Here is a 19,320-nt window from a genome sequence, read left to right on the forward strand (position 1 = left end):
AACTGATTGCTTGTTAAGTAAATGAATGTCTTGGAAAATAACACAACAGGCAGGCCAGAATTATTTGTAGAAGTCAACATGCACTGAGCATTTACTAGGTGTCAGAATCTGTGCAACATGTTGTATACCCATGGAGGCACCAGTTTGAGTCTGCGTTCAAATCCTGGCCCTGCACTTACAGGCCATAGTACTGTGAGCAACTACTTGTGTAAAGTTAATGAGAGGCCAGCAGGCTGGGGGAAGAAGACGAGCCTGGGTCCTCCTAAGGTGTAGACATAAATGATTGCCAGTCATTATTCTGGAGGTCATAAGATATGCAACTTCCCCAATTACTCCTGCAAATAACACCACTATTGTAGGTTGGTCTTTTGAGATATCTTTCCAGATGGTGTTTTTTGTTTTGTTTTGTTTTTTGTTTTGTTGTTTTGTTTTTTTGGGACGGAGTCTTGCTCTGTTGTCCAGGCTGGAGTGCAATGGTGCAGTCTCGGCTCACTGCAACCTCCACTTCCTGGGCTCAAGCAATTCTGCCTCAGCCTCTCGAGTAGCTGGGATTACAGGTGTCTGCCATCACGCCTGTCTAATTTTTGTATTTTTAGTAGAGATGGGGTTTCACCATGTTGGCCAGGCTGGTATTGAATTCCTGACCTCAGGTAATCCACCCACCTCGGCCTCCAAAGTGCTGGGATTACAGGCATGAGCCACCACGCCCGGCCATCTTTCCAGGTTTTTTGCAGCTCTGACACCCCATGGCTCCACCTAAACCTGATGGCTCTACCTGGACCGCCAACCCTGCTCCTGTGGTCCCACCCAGAAGCAATTCAGCCTGCAGGAGGACAGCTTCAACCCCCTATGAGTTCATCTCCACCCCAACCAATCAGCAGCAAGCACCTGTTACCTGGCCACCCCCAACTCTTCCCCATACTGCCTTTGAAAAACCCCTCACCTACAAGCTTTGAAGATGATTTGAGAACAAACTCATCTCCCATGTGGCATGGCCAGCCTCGTGTCTATTAAACTCTTTCTCTGCTACAATGCCGTGGTCTTTCCTCATGCAGTGGGCAGGAAGAACCCCCCAGGTGGTTGCAGTATTTGCCAGGGTAGCTCAATGAGCATCAGACACCAGTTCTGCCATATACAAGGTGTGTGACCTACACAAGGCTCTCGACTTCTCTTGGCCTGTTTCTTCATCTGGAAAATAGGGATAGTCATAGCATCTCTCCAAAAGGCCATGAAGATTAAATGCATTAATTCATATCAAGCCCCAAGAACATGCCTGACACTGGCTCAGCTCAGTCCACACTAGCAGCTAGTATTTCTGTCCTATGAAGAGGGCACTATTATTGTCCCCACTTTCCACATGACTTACTGAAGCGCCAGTATTTGAACCGTTTTTGCTCCAGGGAACTCTCTTCCTGTGTGAAAGAAATTACGGAGATCTCTGGGTGGTGCCAGAACCAACTGTTTGCACATAGCTTTTGTCAACTGGGGATCAACCCTCATGAAATCTGGATGGCAGAGAACACTGAATAAAGCAAGCCCTTTAATGTACAGTTCTACCATCAGGATCCTCCTCCTAGCTGGGCTGCAGGGCAGATTACAGACACACAGTAGGCTCTTGGTCTTGCCGGGAGCCACACCCACCCTCCGCCTGCCTTTCCCCGAGCTCTGGGCGGGGACAGCTTTATACAAAACGAGCTGCCTCTGGCCCCTCCCATGCAGAGCGAGTGGAGAACTGGACCAGCAGGTAAGTGGGCAGAGCGGGGCAGCTCAGGCCTGTGAGGGTGCCGCTGCAGTTACCAAGGCCGGCTGCTAGCTGGGAGCATGGGACACTGACCAGGATGTGGCAGGGGCACTTGTCTGAAGCCAGCAGGTGTCTCGTGGCCTTTCCCCTAGTTTCAGGCTGCCATGTCGGGAGAGTCCAAAGAGATAGGAGGGAAGAAAGGTTTCCTCCTCAGCTGGCATGTTGGAGTTGGGACAGGCTGAGCCATTCAGGTGAATTCCAGACCCCTGGTGCCTTCAGACCAAAAGGCTGGACCTATGTTGGGTGCCACAGCTCATGCCTGTAATCCCAGCATTTCGGGAGGCTGAGGCAGGTGAATCGCTTGAGCTCAGGAGTTCAAGACCAGCCTGGGCAACATGGTGAAACCCCATCTGAACAAAAAATACAAAAATTACCCAGGTCAGACATGGTGGCATGGGTTAATAGTCCCAACTACTCAGAGGCTGAGGTGGGAGAATCGCATGAGCCAGGGAGGTTGAGGTTGCAGAGTGAGCTCAGATTATGCCACAGCACTTCAGCCTGGGTGACAGAGAGAGATCATGTCTAAAAAAAAAAAAAAAGAGACTGGGCCCTCACTGACTTTACCTAGGTCCATCTCCATGCTATCTCCGAACAACTTGACCAGCTGAAGCCGCAGGAGCCTGGGAAGGAGGCTGGGAGTTGGAATGGACGTGGAGGGGAGGGGAACTGGCCTGGGGGAGGCTGCTGCACCAAGGTCAGCCCGTGGGAGGCCTGAAGCCCTTCCTGGCCTTGGGAGGGACGAGAAGGGGAAGAGAACTCACAGTCCGCTTCTGCTGCCAGCCTGAGTGCCTGTTATCTCGTTCCCCTTTTCCTGGTCCGCTGAGCCCAGAAAGGCAGGACATTCCCAGACCCTTTCACAGATGGAGAAACCAAGGCCTAGAGAGGGTGAGCAGCTGACCTGAGGTCGCACAGCTGGTCAGCACAGGCCTGGATGTCTGCCACAGCCTGAGGTCAGGGTTGGGGCAGGGTTCAGGGAAGCACTAACTCCTCCCTGGGCCTTGGTTTCCCCACCTATGCAATAGGGATATTGAGTTGAGATGAGTTCCAGGGGAGCTCTGGGGTCCCAGCAACGAGAGGTAGAGATGGCCTCCTGCTACATGTGGCTGTGAGCAGTGAGGGTGGCTGAGCTGGGCCCAGGCTCCCAGTGCTCCAGCTGCCTCCCGCTTCCTGGCACCTCCTTGCCTCCCTCTCAGCTGCAGTTTCCCGTTTTTCCTTGTCTCTGTGCCTCTTTTGTCCTTTCTCCCATTTCTGCTTCTAGCTTTTGGTTCTTTCTGTCTCTTTGTCTCAGTCTCTTCTCTCTCACCCCTTCATCTCCCCATCTCTCCCTGTGGGTTTTGTGGTTTTGACCTCTCAGCCTCCCTTCTTCAGGGGCTCAAAGCCAATCCATTCCTACCCACTCTCATGAGGGTGAGGCTAGGGCCAGGCCCTGGGTAGACGCCTGCAGGGCTCACTAACTTCTCCAGGAGCCTGGAACCCAGGAAAGCATTAGCTCAGACCCTTGCCCAGGAGTGAGATGTATCCAGTGTCAGGCTACCACCTGGCACTGCCCCAGGGGTCACCCTGGCCAACACAACCCGCATAGCTGAAGCAGGTTTCCTCCAGTCTGACCCACAGGGCTAGGTGTCTACCAGCTGGCAGATTACCCCTGCAGAGCGAGAACCCAGCCATGGTACCAGGGGCTCAGGTGGCCCAGCCCGCAGCAAGCCAGATGGTCACCTGGGCACTGGGGGAGAGAACAAGCCCCCGCTCACATGAGGATTACACTCCTGTGGGAGAGACCAGCGCTCAACAGATAGACACAGATAAACTCCCGTAACTGAGCTGGTGTCAGTAATACTTTGATGGAGGAAAGCAGAGGGCAGGAGAATGCGGAGGGGGGCAGGGGGCGGTGGGTGGGTTGGAAGCTCCCTGGAGGAGATGTCCCAGCCCACACAATGAGGGTGCACTGGACCTGGACAGAACCCCGCTCCCAACTCCCTTCACTCTCTTGGTCTGGGGGCTCACAGCTTTTGATGCAAGAATGCAAAAGAGAAACCTTTGCCTGGAACTGATCCTTCTAGCTTCTCTATCTGTTGCCCACCCATTATGGGGCATCTTAACTGTTTCATGTGAAGCCTTAGGTTTCTGGTCTCTGGCGATCACAGAGGGGTCCTGGATCCTTGGGAAGCAGATATGTCTCAGAGCCTCTCTCATCTTCTCCCGAGCCTGTACCCCATTTCTCTCTTTCCCTGGCCCAAGTCTCGGGAGGTCGTCTGTAAGCGGAAAGAGATCCTGCTCAGCTTGGCCCCCATGGCCTCTTCAGAACCCCTTCACCCCGAGGGCTTTCTCAGGGCTGGGTCCACAGTCAAGCATGCCTGGATGTATGACCCTAGGCAAATTTATTTCCCTTTCTAAACTTCAGTTTCCTCATCTGTAAAATGGAGATAATCATAATGCCAGCCTCAGGACTATGGAACAAGATTTGATAGGTTATGTATGCAAAGAGCTTAGCACAGGCTCTGGCACAATAAGCAGCTGATGAGTGGCAGCTATGGTTGTCACTGTTGTCATGGTGATTTTTAGCCCTTTTGTTACAGCTTCCTAACCCGCCGAAGGTTTACTCCTGCTTCCTCTCTGGTGCTTCATGTTTCTCCTCACAACAGCCAGCACGATAACTAGATTAGAGCTGGTCTCCTCTGCCGACTCATGGAGCTTTTTGCTCTAGAGAAAACACCCAAGCTCTCACCACAGGGCCCTAGGGAACCTGCCCTGTCTCCTCCCCTCCCACCTTGCTCCCGCTGCTGCAGCCACACTGGCCTCCTAGCTATCCTTTGAACAGCAAAACCCACTTCTGGGACAGAGCAGGCATGGCTGCACCCCAGGGACTTTCCACTTGCTGTTTTCTCCCCTGGACCGTGCTTTCCACAGGCAGCTCACTCCCACACTCCCTTCATGTCCTCTCCGTGACGGCTGCACATTCCCCATTCAGGAGCTTTGCTTTCCTCCGGAGTCCTTGCCACCATCTGACTTGCTCTGGGTTTCTGTTTTTTATGCTGCTTCGTGACCGCTTCCCACACCTTCCTGAGAGCAGGGATTGTGGTTGAGCACACAGTTGGTGCCCAAGAAATATTGGTTAAATGAATAAACAAGAACTGCAAGGTCACTGTAAAACAAGCAAACAACAACAACAACAAAAACAGAAAATGCAGACGTGCATCTTTTAAAAGTATCCCAACACATTCCGAACACCGGCCATTCTAAGTCTCTCCTTTTCTCTGGGGCCTTTTTGCACATGTAGTGCCCTCTGCCTAAGACACTCGCTTCGTTCACTGATGACTGTTCCTCACTGTGTCCCTGAGGTCCAAAAGCATGCCTCGCTTTTGAGGAAGGAGATAATTCGGGAGTGGGCCAGGGCCATAGCGCAGATGGGTCACGTGGGGACCAACCCCACGGTGCCTGGTTTCCAGACAAGGAAACAGACCCCCAGAGCCAAATCCCATCCCTCAAGTGACACAGCGGCGGCAGCACCTGGGTCGGAATCAGAGAATGTGTCTTTGTGGGGAGCGGGGATTTAGGTTTTCAGTGCTTAGGACTTGTTGAACATACAGGAAAGTCAGACTCCTTCTGCCCTGTCTGCCCTCATCTCCCCATCCAGCCCTCCGTGGGAAAGCTACTGATGTTTGTAAATGTTTAACTGGACACTCTCATTAGTTTAATAGCATTTCAGGTGGCAAAGGTCACCATCATCTGCAAATTCACCTACTCCCCTTAACTATTGACTTAGCCCTCTTTATTAGGTATATCATTTATTGCTTTTGCTATATCTTCATTTATTTTGCACCTTCGTCTGCTGTCTTGACCTGAAAAGCCAGGCCTGTACCGCCGGACTGTGCTTCTGTCCATTTCTCCTGGAATGTCTGATGCTATTTCGGGAAATGTTCAGAATACAGATAGTTACTACAGTTTTGACTCCTTTATGAATTAGAGTCTCGATATATGAAATGACTCTTGGTCTCAATTTATACTTTTGGTACCAAATTCTCTATGGAGGGCTCTTTGTTCCTCTGTTCCTCCCTCTTTCTCTCTTCTCCTTTTTTTTTTTCCATTTCTCTGCAAGACATTTGCCCCCAAGTGTCTAAACAACTACTTTTGTTAAATTTTAATTTTTGATCAAATCCTGGTTAGGACAGGACCTAAGTTTCAGAGTCAGAAAGTAGGTGGTAAAGGAGATAAATGTATTCATTAGTTTTTGGTTACTATAATCTGTCAATATATATCCTGGAACGTGTATCTCTGTGCACTTAGTACACAGTAGTTTTTGTTTGTTTGTTTTTGTTTTTTGAGACAACAGTCTTGCTTTGTCGCCCAGGGTAGAGTGCATTGGTGTGCTCTTTGCTCACTGCAACCTCCACATCCCGAGTTCAACCAGTTCTCCTACTTCAGCCTCCCGAGTAGCTGGGATGACAGGTGCCCACCGCCATACCCGGCTAATTTTTTGTATTTTTGATAGAGACAGGGTTTTACCATGGTGACCAGTTGGAAGCTGGTCTTGAACTCCTGACCTCAAGTTATCTGCCAGCATCGACCTATCAAAGTGCTAGAATTATAGGCGTGAGCCACTGCACCCAGCCTCTGAGTGTTTTTGTTGTATATAAGAATGACTTAAACAACATAGAAGTTTGTTTACAATTTAACAGTAATATTAAACAAACAAACAAAACAGTTCAACCAGGCAAAACAGGGCTGGTATGGGTGCGCTCCGCCACAAAATCCCAAAGAAGCCTAGTATGCATCTAACCTTCACTGCATGCCTCATAGCACAAAATTGTTGCTGGAGTTCTGGCCGTCACATCTGATTCCAGACAGCCAAATGCAGGAAGAGCAGAAGGGCCACTCCCTTATTGTTAACTCTTTCCCCATCTGCCAGAAGAAATACCCACTTGTGACTGGAGCGTTTACCCCAAGATAACTGTGCCACAAAATACCTCGCTTTTATTATTATTTTTGCCTCGCTCTAGTATATTGACTTTGGAAACAAAAGACATCACTCCATTTATAGCATTCTGGTTTTAGTAGTTGTATTTCCATTTACAAAACATAGTCATTCTCAATTGCTGAAAATCTCAAATCCTAGCATTCCTACATGTGATGTTAACATTGCTCTCGAACAGTTGCTGGCCAAAGATTCACTTGATGAATCCAGTTTTTCTGAAATAGATGAGTCTGATGTTATTTCTGGTTAGAAATAACTCCAAAAACAGTTTTTACATTTTATTTTGACATTGAAAATCAGTCAGATTTAGGGTTGGGCGCGGTGGCTCATGCCTGCAATCCCAGCACTCTGGGAGGCCAAGGCGTGGGGATCACTTGAGCCCGGAGTTCGAGACCAGCCTGAGCAACATGGAGAAACCACGTCTCTACTAAGAAATAAAAAAAATTAGCTGGACATGGTGGTGCACGCCTGTAATCCCAGCTACTAAGGAGACCGAGGCAGAGGTTGCTGTGAGCCAAGATCAAGCCACTGTATTCCAGCCTGGGCTACACAGTGAGACTCTGGAGACTCTGTCTCAAAAAAACAAACAAACAAACAAAAAATACCAGTCATAATCAGTCAGATTTGCTTCAACCTCAAATAGTATATTTACATAAAATTAAATGAGCGCCGGCAACGAGCTGCACTTTTTTTTTCTAAACAGGAAACGGGCTAAGGAGACTACTCAGAGTCGCATATGAATTCATTGGCTTGATGACAGGGCCGTGTGCAGCTACGAGGAAGGCTGGGAAATGTAGTCCTTTAGTTGGATGGCCATTTGCCTAACAAAAACTGGGTCTCTTTTTTTATTTTTTATTTTTTAAGATGGAGTCTCACTCTGTTGCCTAGGCTGGAGTGCACTGGCATGATCTCGGTTCACTGCAACCTCCACCTCCCAGGTTGGAGCGATTCCCCTGCTTCAGCCTCCCGAGTAGCTGGGACTACAGGTGTGTGCCACCATACCTGGCTAATTTTTGTATTTTTAGTAGAGATGGGGTTTTCGCATGTTGGCCAGGCTGGTCTCGAACTCCTGACCTCAAGGGATCCGCCTGCCTCAGCCTCCCAAAGTGCCGGGATTACAGACGTGAGCCACCTTACCTGGCCGTTAACTACATGTTTTTGAATGCAACTGATACGTTTGCTGAAACAGTAATCTTAAATAATGATGGTTCATTGAGCCCTTACTATTTGGCAGGCACGATTTTAGCACTTTGCATGTTCCTAGCAACAATTCTGATGTTGGTACTGACAGCCTACCTGTTTTGCAAGAAAGACAGGATCCTCTGAAGCACAGGAAATTAAGTCACTTGGCTCAGCTTGTAAGGGTTGAAGCTGGGATTTGAACCCAGACAACTGGTTCCAGATGCTACTGCAGGAGACAGCGTCAAGATGGCCCGAGTCTAGGATGGAGAAAGAGGCCCAAGTGGGTGGCCACTTCTTCCAAAATATTCCTGAGAAGCCAGAAATGCTGAAGGTTGCTTGCCATCCCCTCCATTGCTAATTACAGTAACAAACTGTTAAACACACTGGGCAAACCAAAGTAATATATCTGCTGTCTGGCTTTGGCCAGTGAGTTAATAATTTACAAATCCTAAGCTAAGTCATTGAGAAAGGCCCTTCCACCGTCAAAACGTCAGATTCCCAAGAAGCCCCTGCCCTCAAAAAGCTTCAGTCTCAAGGGATGTGCCTGCATGCACCCACACAAGAACAATCTGAAACGAAGGGGTCATGGGGCCCTGGTGAGGACACCTGAGAAGGCGAGGCAGCCAGAGGTCTCCTGGAGGACGGGATCTTGTAGAAAGCTTGGATGTGGACAGCAGAGGGGGCTGGTGCTCCAGGCTGGGAGGACAGCAAAGGCAAAGGTGTGCCACTGCTGCCTGGGAGTTTCCCCTCCCTCCTTGGGTCGTCTTGGCACGCCTGGAACGGGCCTCGCCTGTGCTGTTAGTCAAGTCAGCTTCCTAAGGGAGAGGACGGAGTCCTCAGAAGGGAGGGGGCAGAGCGGGACTGTTAGGAGACCTGACTGCGTTATACCCCAGGAGTGGCTCCTCCCAGAGAGGAAAAGGAGGTGGCCAGAAAGGCAACTGAGCATTGGGTTCGCTCAGTGAAGGTATGAGGAAGGAAGTCCCAGCCCTGTGAGTGAATTCCGTGTGTGGGAACCATGGGGAGGAGCCACCAGTATTCAAGAGTTTCCTGGGTGAGGCGTGGCCACAACTGACACTCCTGCTTTGTACTAGAAGGAAGGAGTATGGAGTTAAAGACTGTGGCGTGAACCGAGGAACCCTGGCGTGAACCCTCGCTGCAGGGGACCCAGTCCAGATCCCAGGAGAGCCCCGCTGCCCCTTCGGACCCCGCCTCCCATCTACAAAACGTGGAGATTGGCCCAGTTGACGTGTCTCTACAAAAAGGTGCATATACCACTGGTGAGTTCAGTTGATACCGAGTGGGGGAATCTTTTCCCTTTTAAATTTTCATAGTCCTGTATTAATTCTCATGTGAATTAGACAAAAATAACGATGTCACCAAACCTGCCATTTCACGATAATGATCAGGAACCCTTAGTGGTGCTTACTGTATGCTGGGAATGTTGGAAACAACATAAACTCACCAGCATCCTTACATCTCATTACAAGCCACGGAGTTCATACTATCACTCTCCCCTACTTACAGATGAGGAGATGAGGCAGAGAGAGGCAAAGTCACTTGCCCAGGGTTACCCAGATTGCAAGCAGCAGAGCCAGGGTCAAACTCAAACAGCTGGCTCCAGAGCCTCACTCCTGGCATCTGCCATATCACTGCTCAGACTAAGGGTAGATAGAAGAAAGTTGTTAGTAACAGCACACATGGGCTGCCACTGGTAGCTGGCAAGGGGGTAAACACATGGCAAAATGGTTCTGTAGGGCTAGAGGAAGTGGTCTCCAACGGCCACCTAGAGAGTTCTATAATTTCAGGAGGAAAGAAAGCCAGATTGAAATCTCATTTCAGGTAACCATATATTTGCATCAGGCAATATGTTTACATGGTTCACAAATCAAAACTCTATTAAAAGATATACAGAGACAAACCGCAAAATTCTGTTAATAACACAAGTCCTACGGTAAAAAAAAAAAAAAAAAGAAAAGATATACAGAGGCAGGGCCGGGCGCGGTGGCTCACACCTGCAATCCCAGCACTTTGGGAGGCTGCAGGCGGATCACAAGGTCAGGAGATCGAGACCATCCTGGTTAACACAGAGAAAGCCTGCCTCTACTAAAAATACAAAATATTAGCCGGGCGTGGTGGCAGGCGCCTGTAGTCCCATCTACTTGGGAGGCTGAGGCAGAAGAATCACTTGAACCCAGGAGGTAGAGGTTGCAGGGAGCTGAGATTGCACCACTGCACTCCAGCCTGGTGACAGAGTGAGAATCTGTCTCAAAAAAAAAAGATATACAGGGTCATCATCAACATCCCTGCAGTCCCCGTGTGTCCTTCAAGGGTTGCTTTGTGCAAGTACAAGCAAAGAAAACATATTTTTCCTCCTCTTATATGACCAAAAGGCAGTACACCTTTTCCTGGTTCCATTTACCTGCCTTGATTTTGTTTCAAGATTATCAGTATAGCCTGGAGACCTTTCCTTATCCGCCAGCAAGATCTGGTTTCCTTATTCCTTATTCCTTCAAACAGGTATGTGGTATTCCAACAGGTCCCTTTAATTAGCCACTTCTCTGTTGGTAGCCACCCAGGAGAAAATTTCCCACAACTTGCTATTACCAACAAGATCACAATCTATAATAACCTTGTACATGAGTCATTTTGTCAGGCTTTGGGACAATCTCATGGTGAGAAATGGCACCTGGAGTAGTTTTCCTATTGTGAATGAAGTGATTTTTTTTTTTTTTTTTTTTTTTTTGAGATGGAGTCTCTGTCGCCCAGGCTGGAGTGCAGTGGCTGGATCTCAGCTCACTGCAAGCTCCACCTCCCAGGTTCATGCCATTCTCCTGCCTCAGCCTCCCGAGTAGCTGGGACTACAGGCGCCCGCCACCTCACCCGGCTAGTTTTTTGTATTTTTTAGTAGAGACGGGGTTTCACCGTGTTAGCCAGGATGGTCTCGATCTCCTGACCTCGTGATCTGCCCGTCTCGGCCTCCCAAAGTGCTGGGATTACAGGCTTGAGCCACCGCGCCCGGCCAAAGGTGATAATATTTTCATGTGTTTAAAGCTTATTTGTACCTTTTTCTCTGAATTGTTCATATCCTTGGTCCTCTTCTATATCGGGTCTCTTTGTTCTTGATTTTTAAAAACTCTTTATATATTAGGAAGATGAGCCCTCTGTGATTTATGTTGCAAATATTTTCCCTATGTTTTCATTTAACTTTTGATCTTGCTGTTGGTATGTTTTGCAGAAGCTGCTTTGTTTGCTTTTGTGTGTTGTATTGAACTTTTCTTTCACGAGTCATAGTTAGGAAAGCCTCCCCTTGTTTTCTGCTAATAAAAAGCCAGCTTGGGCCAGGCGTGGTGGCTCACACCTGTAATCCCAGCACTTTGGGAGGCCGAGGCAGGCAGATCACCTGAGGCCAGGAGTTTGAGACCAGCCTGGCCAACATGGTGAAACCCTGTTTCCACTAAAAATACAAAATTAGCTGGCGTGGTGGCATGTGCCTGTAATCCCAGCTATTTGGGAAACTGAGGCAGGAGAATCACTTGAGCCTAGGAGGCAGAGGTTGCACTGAGCCGAGATCATCCCATTGCACTCCAACCTGGGCTAAAAGAGCGAAACTCCATCTCAAAGAAAAAAAAAAGCCAGCTTGTTCACAAGAAGGGGAGTAATAAGAGAAAACCCTGGGCCCCAGGTCCCAGCATCTTGCTAGGTGGTGAAGTTGAAATTACTCACCTGGTGTTCTTCTCTGCCAGCCCCACCACAGGCTGATCTGGGGAAGCCTCTGGCCCAGGGCAGATACCGCCATGGCCTTCCTGATGCACCTGCTGGTCTGCATCTTCGGAATGGGCTCCTGGGTGACCATCAATGGGCTCTGGGTAGAGCTGCCCTTGCTGGTGATGGAGCTGCCTGAGGGCTGGTACCTGCCCTCCTACCTCACGGTGGTCATCCAGTTAGCCAACATCGGGCCCCTCCTGGTCACCCTGCTCCATCACTTCCGGCCCAGCTGCCTTTCTGAAGTGCCCATCATCTTCACCCTGCTGGGAGTGGGAACCGTCACCTGCATCATCTTTGCCTTCCTCTGGAATATGACCTCCTGGGTGCTGGACGGCCACCACAGCATCGCCTTCTTGGTCCTCACCTTCTTCCTGGCCCTGGTAGACTGCACCTCTTCGGTGACCTTCCTGCCCTTCATGAGCCGGCTGCCCACCTACTACCTCACCACCTTCTTTGTGGGTGAAGGACTCAGCGGCCTCTTGCCTGCTCTGGTGGCTCTTGCCCAGGGCTCGGGTCTCACTACCTGCGTCAATGTCACTGAGCTATCAGACAGCATACCAAGCCCAGTACCCACGCGGGAAACTGACATCGCACAGGTACCCAGCATCACCTGGAGCCATCTCAGCACTTGGCTTGGTCACAAATGTAGGGGAGGGAAAAATCTGCTCCCCTCCATCTTTCTAGGTTCTTTGGTTGGTCTATGAATTAAACTGACATAAGGCAGATCAACAGCAGGAAACCCACTTTAATTACTTACATACATACACATGGGAGTCCCCCCAAAATATGAGACTTAAAACAGCGCCAGATGATTTCAGCTTATATAGCATCCTAAGCTACAAAAGGGAATAGGGACTTGGGGCTTCTGCAGGATGGTGGAGAAAAATTATGGGAGGGTAAAGGAGCAAACTTATGGTGAATAAACATTGCACTGTTATGCAGATAAAAGTTCCTCAGGTGATAAAGGCCGCCACCTTTCTCTTCCTGGTTCAGATACCTCTTCTTGGTACAGATAAGATACCTTTACTAATAAAAATGTCCTGTAGATGTAAATTTATCTTACAAAATGGTAACTTTTCAGAGCTACTCCTTAGCCTGCAATTTTTCAAAATAACCATCTAGAAATAAACAATATGCCAATAGGTCAATTTTGGGGTGGCATATTCTGCCTCCTACAGTCATATTTTGGGATGGCATGTCCTGAGGGCCTCTGTTTCCTAGACGGTGGGTGGAGCAGTGTTCTTCTTTAGGTGGGGGCTCTCCCCTTAAGTGGGGCCCTCCCCTTAGGTGGGGGATTCTCCCTTTAGGTGAGGGCTCTCCCCTTAGATGGGGGGGCTCCCCCCTTAGGTGGGGGGCTCTCCCCTTAGGTGGGGGGCTTTGCCCTTAGGTGGGGGGCTCTCCCCTTAGGTGGGGTCTCTCCCCTTAGGTGGGCGGCTCCCCTGCTCAGTCTCTGGCTAGCCCCTCCTCTGAACATGTTTGTGCTTGCCACTGCTGTGGGGTAGCAGAGTGGTAAAAGGTGTAGCTTCCAAGTCAGAAAGCACCAGGTGGAGTCTGGCTTTGCCACATTCTCCCTGTGACCTTCAGGTAAGGGCCGAAGCATTCTGATACCTCAGTTCCCTCTAAAATGGGGGATGCTGGTCCCCACTGCACAGGCCTGTTAGGAGGCACAGGGGCTTATCCATGCCCGGTGCCCGTGCTCAGTGGGCAGTCAGTATGAGCAGTCATTATTGCCACCTTATTAGTTATGTTTATTTATTAATTATCTATTAATAATAACAGGTGATCTGTATTCTGTATTATCACTGTCATGATTGTTGTTCTGCAGTCTGATCCCCTTCCCCGACCAGGGATCTGACCTGTCTTGTCCTTTGCAGGGAGTTCCCAGAGCTTTGGTGTCCGCCCTCCCCGAAATGGAAGCGCCCCTGTCCCACCTGGAGAGCCGCTACCTCCCCGCCCACTTCTCACCCCTGGTCTTCTTCCTCCTGCTATCCATCATGATGGCCTGCTGCCTCATGGCGTTCTTTGTCCTCCAGCGTCAACCCAAGTGCTGGGAGGCTTCCGTGGAAGACCTCCTCAATGACCAGGTCACCCTCCACTCCATCCGGCCGCGGGAAGAGAATGACTTGGGCCCTGCAGGCACGGTGGACAGCAGCCAGAGCCAGGGGCATCTAGAAGAGAAAGCAGCCCCTTGCTGCCCACCCCACCTGGCCTTCATCTATACCCTGGTGGCCTTCGTCAATGCGCTCACCAACGGCGTGCTGCCCTCTGTGCAGACCTACTCCTGCCTGTCCTATGGGCCAGTTGCCTACCACCTGGCCGCCACCCTCAGCATTGTGGCCAACCCTCTTGCCTCGTTGCTCTCCATGTTCCTGCCTAACAGGTGTGCTCTCATCTGGTCCTAGGGAATCCTAGTGGGGCAACACTTCATTTCAGAACCCAGAATTCCAAACGCGCCCACTGGGCTGTACATGTAGTGGTTAAGAACGTTGTTTTCGGAGCACTCTGGTCCAAATGCCAGCTCTGCCACTTGTCAGCTGTGTGCGATAAGACAAATCACTTCAGTTCTCTGTGCCTCAGGGATATGTATCGGAAAATGGGAGTAGTAACAGTTCCACCTCCTAGGACTGCTGGAAGCATTATATGAGCTGACTCTATAAAGCTCTTAGAGCAGTGCCTGGCACGTGGCAGGTCCAGCCTAAGTGCTGACCATCATTGTCATAAGCCCATGAGGAGGAGCAGACAGCCACTGGAGTTCCCATTTATAAGGGGAGCCCCTGAGGCTTGGAGAAAGAGCTTGACCTGGTCTAATTCCCAGAATTTCAGCCCTGCCCTCCTGCCTCTGATCTCCAGCTGATTCCCTTAGAGCCACAGTTCTAGAAGAATGGCTGGGCAAATTGATAAAATGCAGATTGAACCAGCCTAGACTGGGACTGGGGATTTCAATTTTTAGTAAGGAACCCAAACAGTTCTGAGGCAGGGGCTTCAGACCCCTGTATGAGAAATACCACCTTGGGATCTTGACATTTGAGGTAGGTCCTACAGCTTCACATCCACGTTGGCCTGCCTGCCCTCACTGGCCTGCTTATACCCACTCTCCCAGCCCAGAAGGAGGACAGTGAGGACAGAAGATCTTGACAAAAAGCTTGCCAGGAAGCTGGATTTTCTACCTTGGGGAAAGAGGATGGAGGATTTGAGGGAAGCAGGACCAAAGGCCCCGACCTGCAAATCCAAGAAACCCCAAATATTAGAATTACAGAATCTGAGTCATGGAATCCAAGAATCTTGGAGCAGAAAGAGTCTTTGAGGGTATAGGCAGACCTCCGTCTGTTCTTACCCAGGGCGTGGACCAGTCTTGGTGTTCTGGAGACTGGAGAGTGGGACCCCAGAGACAAGGACTTCTGAGGAAGGACAGTGTCTTCAGTTGTCAGATGTAGGTTTGCATGGAAGGCCACCTGTAGAGAGATGCTCCTAGCAGCAACAAGCCAGCTGCCAGGGCCCCTGGAGATCAGCAAACTCCACATTGCAGAGGCAGGTAGCTGAGGCCAGATGGGGAGGGGTCCCCTGAGGAGGCACAGCAGGGTTTGCTGTACCAATGCCCCGATCCAGCCATCTTCACTTCAGCCCAGCTTCCTGGCTGAGGCTGGGGGTGTGTTGCAGGAGGAAATAGCAGCAGGTAAACACTAGATGGACCCACAGCTGAGCCAGGCTCTGCATATTCTGCTCCTGGAGGTCACGCAGACTTGCAAAACTCCCATTTGGAGGCTCAGAGACTAGTCTCAGCTTAAACAGTAGAACTGGGATTTGAACCAGGACCATCTGGTGCCAGACTCCATTGTGTTTTTCTTGCTGGGGTGCCAGGCCCTACCGTTAATGCTGGGGATGACCCAGGCCAGCCCTGCCTGCTCAGGAACCTCCCTGACCCACTTGAGCCAGGCAGCCTGGAATTTTCCACATGGGTCTAAACTAACTCTGGAGACACTGGCCATCCACATGGCCCCTGGCGGGGGCGGGGAGTCAGAGGTCAGGCTTCTCGCCTCCACTCACCTCCCCCACTCTCCTCTAGGTCTCTGCTGTTCCTGGGGTTCCTCTCCGTGCTTGGGACCTGCTTTGGGGGCTACAACATGGCCATGGCGGTGATGAGCCCCTGCCCCCTCTTGCAGGGCCACTGGGGTGGGGAAGTCCTCATCGTGAGTATCCGGCCAGTGGGGCTGCTCCCACTCCATACCCCTCAACTCTGTACCCCTCAGCTCCTAGCCACGGCCTGGGAGAGCCTGGGCGCAGCCCTTTCCCGCGAGCAGAGTCTGTGAGGCTCTCCCAGGAAGCGCCAGGTGGGAGGGGTGCCCCTTCCTCATTTGAGAGTGGAGGCTTAGGGAATCGAGGTGACTGGTAGGCCTCTTCCCACCATGTGGCCTTCTCTCAAAGGCCCTTGACTTGATCATGAGCACATGAACCCAGAAAAGCCATTGGGTTCTCCTTCGCCATTGGGCGGTCAACTCATGGGACCCGTCAGCCCCTCAGGATCACTCCCAGAAGGCTCTCCTTGCACCTGGAGAGTATTACATGGGTTTCCCTGAGCCCTGTGAGAGTTCTTTGCCCTGGCACTCGCCCTGCAAGCCCTGTCACTCTGCATCCCTTCCCTCCTGTCCCCGCAGGTGGCCTCGTGGGTGCTTTTCAGCGGCTGCCTCAGCTACGTCAAGGTGATGCTAGGCGTGATCCTGCGCGACCTCAGTCGCAGCGCCCTCTTGTGGTGCGGAGCGGCGGTGCAGCTGGGCTCGCTGCTCGGAGCGCTGCTCATGTTCCCTCTGGTCAACGTGCTGCGGCTCTTCTCGTCCGCTGACTTCTGTAATCTGCACTGTCCCACCTAGGCATGCCACCAACCCCGCCCCCATCGCTAACGGACGGAACTGGGATCCAGAGAGGCAAGGTCACAGAGCAAGTGGCAGGAACAGAGATGCAGAGCCTGAGTAATTGAATCATGAACGCCAAGTGCCCACTAGGGACTATGGGGAAGATGCGACCTCGAAATGCAAGGTGCAGCTCTATCCCCAACTCTGTGTCACAGTACCTGTGACTACAAGTTCGGATCTCCTTTGCTTTGACTCTCAAGAGAGGACTGATTTGCAGCATCTAGCTGGAGGCAGGCCCAAGGGTGTTAGAAGGGAAACAGCTGGGAGGGTGAGCGGTCCCTTCAGGCTGTGTGACCTTGGGAAAGTCACTTGGCTTCTCTGTGCCTGTTTCTTCCTGCATGCAATGGGGATTACAGTAAGTACCAACTACCTCACAGGCATGGCACAGAGACAAAAGGAAGAAGCAGCCGGCATAAAGCAAGCCCTCCTGGGCCACCTGCTGACCTGAGAGTCCATCATAGTAACAAGAGTGGCAGTCACCACAACCTAGAAGTAGTCAGAAGGGTTGAGACAGGCCCCTGTCCTCTCTCCTTTGCCCCTCAGTCTCACAGAGGGGCTTCTACAAGACAATCAGCTAGCGGTAGAATCTTGGGTATCTTGGCTTTCGGATTCCCAGTGTGGAGAGACATAGTACCCCACACACCCCTTCCTGTCATCCTTCCTGGCTCATAAAGCCCACTTGTTGGAGAGTAAGTACCTTCCTGGAAGCAGGAGAGATGATTTGCCGGTGGGGCTGGGGAGGGCTCATCCTTGAGCCTCTGAAAGTGAAATCCCCAACCAGGCTGGGGACCAGACACGCAGAACCCCTGAAGTATTCTCTCAAATGGAGGTGGCCGAGGTGACTGTTATTTTGTTTTAGCTTTAGGTTTTCATTTTTTTAAATAAAGACATTCCCTGCTTTTACACTCAGATCTTCCTTCAAAAGAGAAGTTCAGGCATGGCACAGTGGCTCACGCCTGTAATCCCAGCACTTTGGGAGGCCAAGGCTGGCAGATCACTTGAGGCCAGGAGTTCAAGATCAGCCTGGCCAGCATGGCAAAACCCATCTCTACTAAAATACAAAATTTGCTGGCCATAGTGGCACATGCCTGTAGTGCCAGCTATGCAGGAGGCTGAGAATTGCTTGAACCCCGGAGGTGGAGGTTGCAGTGAGCCGAGATCGTGCCACTGCCCTCCAGCCTGGGTGACAGCAAGACTCTGTATCAAAAATAATAATTTTAAAAAGAAGAAGTTTAATGTGAACCCTCAAAATGTGTAATTAGTTTCCACTTGGCTCTAAGCTCAAGGCTGAGCTCAGAAATGAACAGAATCAAGTGCTTAGAGGATGTCTGGTTCTGGGGCTTTTTTTTTTTTGAGACGGAGTCTTTGCTACGTCACCCAGGCTGGAGTGCTGTGGCGCGATCTCAGGTCGCTGCAACCTCTGCCTCCCAGGTTCAAGTGATTCTCCTGCCTCAGCCTCCTAAGTAGCTAGGATTACAGGTGCCCACCACCACACCCAGCTAATTTTTTTTTTTTTTTTTTTTTTTTTTTTTTTTTTGAAGCAGAGTCCTGCTCTTGCCCAGGCTGGAGTGCAATGGTGTGATCCTGGCTCACTGCAACCTCTGCCTCCCAGGTTTAAGTGATTCTCCTGCTTCTCAGTCTCCTGAGTAGCTGAGACTACAGGTGCACGCTACCACACCCGGCATATTTTTTGTATTTTCAGTAGAGACAAGGTCTCACTATGTTGCCCAGGCTGGTCTCGAACTCCTGAGTTTAGGCAATCTGCCCACCTTGGCCTCTCAAAGTGCTAAGATTATAAGAGTTAGCCACTGTGCCCAGCCCCTGGGACTTCTTTTTAGAGGTTTTGTTTGCTTGCCACCACCACTCTTCTCTTCCCTTTTAATTTATTGTGAATAGTTAATATAGTCATGTGTTTCAAAAAATCAGAAAATATAAGGTGAACACAGAAAAGTTTTTGCCTCTTTCCTCTCTCTCATCTGCCCAGTTTCTCTTAACACACACACACACACACACACACACACGAGCACTTTTATCAATCTTTGTTTACCCTTCCAGAGATTATACAAATGGCAAATACAGTCTTCTCAGACCTCTTTTTTTTTTTTTTTTTTTTTTTTTAACAGAAAACGTAGTAAACTGTTGTGCACATTGGACTTTTCATTCAACAATGAAAACAGCCTCCTTGTTTTTTGTCATGGCTGTGTAGTATTCTCTTGTGTGGAGATGCAATGTTTATTTAACCAGCCCTCTGTAGAAACACATTTGAAGGTGTTGGAGACAAAATTAAAGTTCTAATCCAGAAAACCTTTCCACAAAAGTAGAAGAGAAAACAGTTTCATTATTAAATAAGCATTAAACCAGACTGCAGTGGGCATCACAGGTAATCCACAAAAGAGATTACAAAGAGAAAGAAATTTCATCCTCCTATATAACCAAGCAGGTATAACCTATTGCACACAAGTCCTCAAATAATAACTAGGGCCAAGGGTGATGGCTCATGCCTGTAATTCCAACACTTTGGGAGGCCAAGGCGGGCAGATCACTTAAAGTCAGGAGTTCGAGATCAGCTTGGCCAACATGACAAAACCCCATCTGTACTAAAAATACAAAAATTAGCCGGGTGTGGTGGTGCATGCCTGTAATTCCAACTCGGGAGACAGAGGCAGGATAATTGCTTGAACCTGAGAGGCAGA

At 50.1% G+C, this 19,320-nt stretch overlaps 1 protein-coding gene across 2 annotated transcripts; it reads left to right on the top strand.

Moving 5' to 3' along the window:
* Positions 1–1,683: 1,683 nt before the first annotated feature.
* Positions 1,684–17,530, top strand: SLC52A3 (solute carrier family 52 member 3). Of its 2 annotated transcripts, XM_017895765.1 has the most exons (6): positions 1,684–1,744; positions 9,047–9,232; positions 11,699–12,316; positions 13,595–14,100; positions 15,784–15,907; positions 16,373–17,530. In XM_017895765.1, exons 3-6 carry the CDS (start codon positions 11,750–11,752, stop codon positions 16,583–16,585), a joined length of 1,410 nt encoding a protein of 469 aa, XP_017751254.1. In that variant the 5' UTR covers positions 1,684–1,744; positions 9,047–9,232; positions 11,699–11,749; the 3' UTR covers positions 16,586–17,530. The 2 variants fall into 2 exon arrangements, with proteins under 2 accessions (XP_017751254.1, XP_017751253.1); XM_017895764.1 differs by lacking the exon at positions 1,684–1,744 and having other exon boundaries at positions 8,945–9,232.
* Positions 17,531–19,320: the final 1,790 nt, after the last annotated feature.

Source organism: Rhinopithecus bieti, unplaced genomic scaffold, assembly GCF_001698545.2.
Source record: "Rhinopithecus bieti isolate Rb0 unplaced genomic scaffold, ASM169854v2 scaffold_27016, whole genome shotgun sequence".
NCBI classification, from domain to species: Eukaryota; Metazoa; Chordata; class Mammalia; order Primates; family Cercopithecidae; genus Rhinopithecus; species Rhinopithecus bieti.